General features: G+C 46.2%; 1 protein-coding gene across 1 annotated transcript; it reads left to right on the top strand.

Moving 5' to 3' along the window:
• The first annotated feature begins 3,396 nt into the window (after positions 1-3,396).
• LOC120958164 (protein timeless homolog) lies at positions 3,397-8,634 on the top strand. Its single transcript, XM_040380763.2, has 15 exons — positions 3,397-3,951; positions 4,018-4,805; positions 4,870-4,993; positions 5,058-5,221; positions 5,284-5,437; positions 5,504-5,634; positions 5,752-5,832; positions 5,909-6,009; positions 6,081-6,152; positions 6,217-6,268; positions 6,338-6,479; positions 6,538-6,767; positions 6,831-6,928; positions 6,999-7,699; positions 7,761-8,634. Exons 1-15 carry the CDS (start codon positions 3,526-3,528, stop codon positions 8,496-8,498), a joined length of 4,002 nt encoding a protein of 1,333 aa, XP_040236697.2. The 5' UTR covers positions 3,397-3,525; the 3' UTR covers positions 8,499-8,634.
• Positions 8,635-8,656: the final 22 nt, after the last annotated feature.

Genomic DNA, 8,656 nt, shown 5'->3' with positions numbered 1-8,656 from the left:
AACTCGCTTGAGCCCACTAAACCTACTAAACCCACTGAACTCGTATGAACCTATTGAACTCGTATGAACCTACCGAACTCATTGCACCCACGGGTTGAAGTCGCATGTGCTTTGCTGAACCTACTGAGTCTATTGAAGTCGTAAGAACCTATTGAACTCTTTGCACCCATGGGTCGGAATCGATTCCGGCCAAGCCGCACCCGACTCCGGGTCGATCCGTTTGTGGAGTCGTATGACCCATCACTAATTCAATCTGTATCATTTCTACCTTTATTGACTTTGGAAGTGACCTCGAACCCATAATCAGACGCTCTAGGACTTCAACTGATCTCAAACTTTCATTGTTCCTGGAGCTGATCCCGAACCCATACCATTCCAGAAACTGATCCCAACAACATACCGTTCCTGACTCATATCAGACGTCCTGAAACCGGTCCCATACCGACCCAAGAACTTACCGAATCCAAGATAGCTCTGAGACACTCAGAATCATATCGAATAGAAAACATCTCCTGTTACGCTACCTGCCTGAATGCCATAATTGATTCCGTTGCCATTTTTGTCTAAATAGCTTGGAGGTAATCATTCTATAGTAGTATTTCTAAGTAGTTGTATTGTATAGTAATCATTTATAAAATATGTACAGCGGAATTTGATATCAGAGAAATTAAACAGAAAACAAGAAGAAGTAGAAAGGGAATAAGAAGATGAAAAAGAACGCCAATAAGAAGGATACGAAGGGAAACATGACAAATATAGAGAATAAAAATGATAAAAATTGAATGAGCAGTGGATGGGGAAGAATAAAATTAATATAAAAGCCAATACAGGGTTTCCCACGATTTATTGGTCAGTTCCCATGATTTTTTGGTGCGTTCCCACGATTTTTTGATCGTATCTCATCGATTTTTGGTTCGTTCCCATAATTTATTGGTATTTTCCGATTGGATATCAATACAATTAGACCCAAAAATTCTGGGAAACGGCCAAAAAATCGTGGGAACGCACCAAAAAAATATGGGAACCCACCAAAAATTGATGGGAACCAATCAATAAATCGTGGGAAACCCTGTAAGAAGGAGAGCAATAAGATGAAAAAATAATTAAATGCTTATTATGGGTTCAAGCCAGTATGGGACAACCCTTTGTACATTGCAGCCTAATCAGTCCCTGCCACGTATGGGACTGATTATGCTGCAATGGATCAATTAAACCAGTTATTTCCCAGGCGAGTTCATGAAACCTGGGTAGGCGTGAGGTACAGATAGGTTCACGCACTTTTGAAGTCGTCCCAGAATTCACCTATCTTGGGTCAAAGGTCAGCAACGACGTAGCATGGAAGCAGAATTACGCGCAAGGATGCTGGCTGCCAACCGGTTATTCTACAGCCTGAAAAATCCGTTCACCTCAAAGAACCTGTCGCGATGGACGAAGCTGGGACTATATAGCACCTGTATAGATGCCTGACGAAACCCTCTTAGCCGCGTTCGAGAGGAAGATGCTCAGAAGGATACTTGGCCTCGTAAAGTCTTTTTAGGCCGTCCACAAGGACAGAGGAGGCGTGGTAGGCCCAAATTGAAGTGACAAGATGGCGTAGAGGCGTCCGCCATTAAGGCCGGAATAACGAACTGGAAGACGAAGGCGCGAGACCGTGAGCGGTTGTGGAAGACCGCAAAGCGGTTGTAGCGCCGGATAAGTCTTCTTCTTCTTCTTTGGCTCAACAACCGATGTCGGTCAAGGCCTGCCTGTACCCACTTGTGGGCTTGGCTTTCAGTGATTAATTGATTCCCCCCCATAGCAGGATAGTCAGTCCTACGTATGGCGGCGCGGTCTATTTGGGGATTGAACCCATGACGGGCATGTTGTTACATCGTACGAGTTGACGACTGTACTACGAGACCGGCTTAAAGCGCCGGATAAGTAAACTAAATTATATGTGGAGAAAAGCTGAAAAAAGGTTGAAAAACACTGGTCTATACCAAAGTGCCACAGATTAAGCTTAAACGACTGGAAAATGAAATATCCATAGAAAAAAAGAAAGCTCCATAGCTTCAATGGTTTACTCAATAGATGGCGTTTTTTAACACGTTATTATATTGTTGTCCTTTTCATACCATGCGTTTCGCCTACCTTAAGTTTAGTCTTTAAACTAGTGATGGGTAATGTTGGCAAAATCCAGAGTAAACTCCAATCCGACTATGATAATTACGGCATTGACTCCGGAAAGTAGGTCCACCCAGCGTTATCCGAAGTCGTTCGGAATCGTCCCGAATCGCACGGAGTCGTCCGGAGTCATTCGAAGTCTGAGCCTTCCGGAGTCGTCCGGAGTCGTCCGGAGTCGTTCAAAGTCCTTCGGAGTCGTTGGAAGTCCGAGTCATCCGAAGTCGTTCGGAGTTGTTTGGAGTCGTCCGTAATGAATACTGCGAATGAATCCGGACGACTCCTGGCGACTCCGGACGGAACTAGTGGTTCGGATTTTGACGGAGTCGGAATCGAAATGACAATAGCCGGGGTCGGATCGAAGTCGTGGGTGCGCTCCAACGAGCACATCACTAATTTAAACAATCGTATCGCCGTTCTAGTCCTAGCGATCCATCATAACTTCAATACTGAGGGAAGGAAAAAAACTCTCAAAGCGAGGACAGTTTCACTGTGGAACAGATGGTGCCACCAGCTTCTTGCTTTTTTATAGAATGCATCAGTCGTTTATCATCTGCTAAACGAAATCTTTCTCTATTGCTGTAAGGGTGAGAGATTGGGCCGTTTATTAGACTCCGTTTCTAAACGTGGATTTGTGGCACTTGGGGACCAATTCGTTGTACTTATACTATTTCGTATTCATTGTACCGACTCTTCTGCAATTAATCAACTAAACCAGTCATTTATCTTCTTCTTCTTCTTTGGCACAACAACCGTTGTTGGTCAAGGCTTGTCTGTATTATTATTGGGCTCGACTTTCAGAGACTTATTTATTACCATAGCAGGATAGTGACTCCTAGGTATGGGAGTACGTTCCACTCGGGGCTTAAACCCATGGTGGGCATGTTGTTAAGTCGTACGAGTTGTCGATTGTACTACCAGGCTGGCTAAATTTATAGCCATTTTATAGCCATAATAACCGAGCTATAATAATGCTGGTAATAAAACAAACATAAGAAGAATAACAACTACAAGATAAGGAAGAAAATGTAAGTGAAAAAGAAGTAAAATATGTAAAAGAAGAATTGGAAGAGAAATGATAAATTAAAGAAGAAAGAGTACAGAAGAAAAATAACGTGTTATTATTTCGCGCATTGTTGGCGTATATATCTCGCGGTAGGTGTATACGCACCGTAATGTTATTTTTCCTGCTGTCACAACTGTCAAACGCTCCGCTAGCTCGTCAAACGTCAGTGCCGGAGGAAAAACCCGCGCATTTCAAACAAAACTCGACCCAACTTGCGATTGTGCAGTGAAGTGCGTGTGTTGATTTTTTGTGTTTATGTACATTTAGCGTGAAAATTCGCTTTTATTCACTCTCCCGCGATGAGTGCTTACTTTGCGGACATCGATGCCGTCTGCTCCTCGCTCGGCTGGATGGACGGCGAGGTGTACAAGATGGATCCGGAAGCGGTACAGGGGCTGAAGCACCTGATCTGGATTCTGAAGCAGGACCGCCCGGCGCACGAATGCCGTCGCTACATCGGCGGCAAGCGTATCGTGCAGACCGATCTGATACCGATGGTCATCAGCAACTTCGACAAGCCGGACGTGGTCGATGTGTTGCTCCGGCTGCTGGTGAATCTGTCCTTTCCCACGCTGCTGCTGTACAACGGCAACTATCCGAAGGATGCGGCCGAGCAGCGGAAGTTCATCCGGCTGATGGAGATCTGCGAGGAGTACAAGGAAGCGTTCTCGCTGAAAAGTTTCTGGTCGGTGTTGGGCGATCGGCTCGAGAAGATTCTACACACGGTATGATTAGTGTTGTCGTGGAAGAATGGTGTTCTTGTTCTTACGGTTTGTTTCTCCTTTTTCCAGGATTGGGCCTTGCGCAGCGAAGCGGACGGTCTCATCATCGAACGTATTCTCGTGCTGATCCGGAACGTACTGCAGGTACCGGCGAACGTGGAAAGAGAGAAGCGTTTCGACAACGATGCCAGCCAGCACGACTGTTTGCTGTGGGCGCTGCACCAGGCTGGCATTTTGGACATCATACTATACATACTCGGTTCGCCGCACGAAAACCGCTTCCTCATACACACGCTCGAAATCCTGAGCCTTGCCTACCGGGAACAGTCGGCCGTCCATCTGGCGGATGCAACGCTGCAGCGTACGAACACCGAGAAGAAGACGGACGAGCTGCTGCTGATAAAGGCGCGTCAACCGACGGCAGCAGCAGCAGCAGCAACGACACCAGCAGCCTTGGGGAAACCGCCCGCTGGGCGTCATTCGCGGTTTCGTGGCACGTACACGTTCAACAATGTGAAATCCATCTCGGACAGTGATGCCGTTTGCCACCAGTCGTTGGGCAAGATAATGCGCATGGACTTTAGCTCGGAAAAGCATCGCCAGAAGGTGTCGTTCCGGAACGCGAAGGAAACGGAAACGTTCGAACGGAAGAGCATCTTTTCGGTGCGCTTGTTTTTGCGCGAGTACTGCATGGAGATTCTGCGCGTGTACAACAATATGGTGCGCCAGGCACGGCGCTATCTGAGCCAGCACGGGACGTCGGTGTCGGAGTTTCATGACGATTCGTACCTGCTGTGGGCCATACGGTTCTTTCTCGAGTTTAACCGGCACAGTGGGTTTAAAATCGAACTAGTGAGGTATTGTTGGTAGGGCTTCTTTCTGTGATAATGTTTTTGTAACACGTGATACTTTATTTTCCAGTGAATCTTTAAACATTGACACGTTTCATTGGACGGTAACACGCATGGACACGTACACCGAGAACATCACTACGGATAAAACACGCAAAGCGGTCTGGGCAAGGCGTTTGCATCTAACTATACAGGTAAATTCCGAGCAACGTCAAAGAAAGATGTATTATTTGTATATTTTTCGTGTTTTATCGTTAGACTTACCGGGAGCTACTAAACAATATGCATGCGCTGGAAAAGATTAAGGATACAGCGGCTTCCGAGCTTCTCTCGGTACTGCAGAACAACATCTTCTACGTCGTAGAGTATCGTGAAACGACCCTTCACCTGTTGACGAGTTTCAAGGAAGCATTACATACAAAGTGAGTGTTAAAAGACTGAATGAGCGATTAGTTTGCTTATTTGTTTTTTCCATATTCTTTAGAGCTTATCTAAGAGATGTCATCGAAGTGGCGCATCTGTTCTTTAGCATGTTGCAGCGATTCTGCAAGGGCACGGTGCGCGTACAGGAGCGGGTGAAAGCAAAGCGCAAGAAGGCTAAAAAGCAACCCCGTAAGAAAACAACCGAAGAGGAAGAGGTAATTCATCATTGTCCTTTTTCCCCAAAATTCAATTCATTATTTCGTTAATATTCCAATTTCCAGGAAAATATCGAAAATCGCTGGCTGCAGGAAGCACCAACCATTGCCTCGTTGCTGGAAAATGGTGAACTTAAGCAGCAGGAGCTACCCACGCCGTTCGATTCGGCCTCTTCCGTTCCTGTTGAGGAGCAAAAGTATTAAATATATTTAAATATATTTCTTTTCCCTTAGACCATCCTGAAATGCCTTCTAACATTCTTCCCCTCTTACTTATTTACTCTTCCCTTTCTTACTTCTTCCCCATCCTCCAGAGGAGATTGTTTGAAGAGTATCCATTCGTTGCTGAGGAAAAAGAACTACGAACAGGCAATCAAAATGCTGTATGCTGCAAGGTACGCTCTTAAATATTCTATTCCTTTCTTGCACAATGGTTTAATGTTGTTAATAATTAAAACTCACCCTCCACAGATCGGTTTGGACGACGAGCAGCTGCTTTGGCAGCGAGACTGCCACCCAGGATGAGGATCTGATCACGCTTCAAGACATTTTCGCCGCCAATTTGTCTTCCGGTAATGGCTTTTCGCTCCGTAATCGATTGCAATAGTGTTGAGTAATGGTTTTTGTTTCTTCCTTTTTCTAGCGACTGATGCGGACGATAATGATGGTGAGGTGCAAGACGATTCAGAAGAAGAAGATGAACTGGAGGAGGAAGGTAAGCAGTGTCTGGAAGAATTTGGTTCTGAAATATTTATATATTCCTTTTGTGTACGTTACAGAAATCGTTAAGCATGAGGAAAAGGATTTTAAATTTGAAGAATTTTCCAAACGGTATGAAGCGATGAACCTTCTTCCTTAATTTATGTTCCTCAAATTCAATTAAAATCCTTTTTTATACAGCCTAGTAGACCATCGCGTGGTTTATGCCTGTACGACGGTGCTAACGGATTGGGAAAAGATCAAGACCACATGTCTGAAGGCAGCCGTGACACTGCTTTACCGCATTTGTGTCGAGCATAAGATGCCCTCGATGCTGTTTCAGGTGAGGAAATGCTTTCTTAATTGTCGAAGTGCTATATCTAATGCTATTTTACCTTCAGGTGTCACTTTTACGCATATTTCAAGCTGTACTGAACGCGATCGAGGATGAGCATTCGCGCGAACTTCGCCGGCTTGCGATTTACACCGTGCGTCAGCTGCAGCAGAAGGTGCTGACTGGGGCCGAGGATGATGGTGGACTGCTGTTTGCCGAGCTGCTGTTTGCCAAAACGTCGCGAATTGCGTGCGCACTGGAAATAGGCTACGATGAGGTGTTCAACGACAATGGAAGGTATGTACCAATCGATGAACGTTTTGAGTTAAATTTTACGATGCGTTTTGGATACGATTTCAGGAAAAGCACAGCCTCCCAAAAAGCATGGACCGAAGAGCAGGAACAAGAGCTGCATCGCTTGTTTATGGAAAATCAAGAAAATCCACAAACAGATCAGGGTAGGCAATTCTCTCCCCTTTGTTTACTTTCCTTACCGGACTTGGATTGATTGTTGTGCTCTGTTTTTAGATGTTATCGACTGGCTGCTTGAAAATCTGATCGATCAAACGCGCACCCGGCGTGGCGTGATGAAAAAGCTGAAGGAGATGGGCCTTACCTTTAAGGCGCCGACCAAAAAGAGCAACGCAAACCGGCAGCAAAAGGCTAACGCTTGGACGGCCGACGAAGACGGCAAGCTCGGTGTGCTGTACGAGGAGCTGCGGCTGGACAAAAACCCGCTCAAAAGCATTGCTGAAGCGTTCGACAAGAAGTTTACCCGTCCGGCCATCGCTCGGCGCATGGTTTACCTGGGATTGATTGCGGACGTGGCCGAAATAATGCCATCAAAGCGGCGTGCCAACAAGGAACGGCGAGCGAGCGGTAGCGATGGTTCGTCGCAAGACGACCAAAGGAATAGCAATTCCTCCGACGAAGAGGAGGAAGAGGAGAAGGAGGAGGAATTCAATCAAAGCATCAACAAGCAGCTGAATGAGCCGCTCGTGAAGAAAAACCTGAAAGCACTCCGTGGCGACGATATGAAGCAAGCCGTACGGTGGATCGTCGAATGCTTCGAAGAGGTTCGCAGTCTGTACGAAGACTCGGATCCATCGGAAGACACCGAGGGAGGGGTTCCGATGATTCCGATTGCACCGTACCAAACCGCTGCCCTGAAGAAACCGGAATTCAAGCGTTTGCTACGGTCGCTTGGTGTGATGGACACTGGCCGACAGGTGAGAATGAAGGGAATCTCTGACTTAATAGGTTTTTACAACATGATCTTTTTCTTTCCAGTTCGTCTACCATCGGATACCGTTTCAACTGACGCCGGAAGAGTTGAAAAAGCGCATGGAAATATTAACTGCTTTCTGTGAAGCACCGACAGCAGCGGATGAAGACGAGGAAGCGGGAGATCGAAGCGTTGTTTCGCCTTCAGCTGCTTCAGAAGATGAAATGGATAAGAACAATCACTACGAAGAGGAACGGCGATCGATGTCACCGCTGATCGTGTCGGAAGATGATCATGCAGATGAAGATCGTCCGGCAAACCCGACAGCTGCAACCTCCAAACGGAACCGATCAGATTCGTCCGATGCAACGTCGGAAGTGTCGCTAGTACAGCGGCGCAAAAAGAACAAGCGCGTAAAGTCACAGAGCACAGCTAAGTCTTCAAAGCAGCGAACGTCTGCTTCGCAGCTCGCTGAGTCGGACGATGAGGTGAAAATAATATCGCCAAAGCAAACGCGGCTTGTTATTTCGGATGATGAATCGGACATGGAGACTACCTCTAAGCAAGCAACCGGCGGTGTATCCTCGCAGGGGGACGATATGGGGGAAACAATAGCACCAAAGCAAACACGGCTTGTAATCTCGGACGATGACTCGGAGACGGAAGCTTCCCCCAAGCAACAAACAACCGGTGGGGGATCCTCCGCATCGGAGCTACCCGCAGAAGGGCAGAGCCCAGAAAATCGATCGAAATCTCAGAAAGTGCGTCGACGTGCCGCCGTTATCAGTAGCGATGAGGAGTGAGGTAGGGGAGTAGTACAGTGCGTATCAAACACTAACAATAGTTATTATTTTTTACATAATTTTGATGTCGTAAAATGTGCTTCAAGTTTATTGTAGGTGAATAAAGTATAAACTTCTACCCAAAAGGATTATTTTATTTTTAATGTGTTTTACATAGT

The sequence above is a fragment of the Anopheles coluzzii genome, chromosome 3 (genome assembly GCF_943734685.1).
Source record: "Anopheles coluzzii chromosome 3, AcolN3, whole genome shotgun sequence".
Lineage (NCBI taxonomy): Eukaryota > Metazoa > Arthropoda > Insecta > Diptera > Culicidae > Anopheles > Anopheles coluzzii.
Note: the sequence above shows the minus strand (reverse complement) of the source record. Positions and strands in the feature narration are given on the sequence as shown.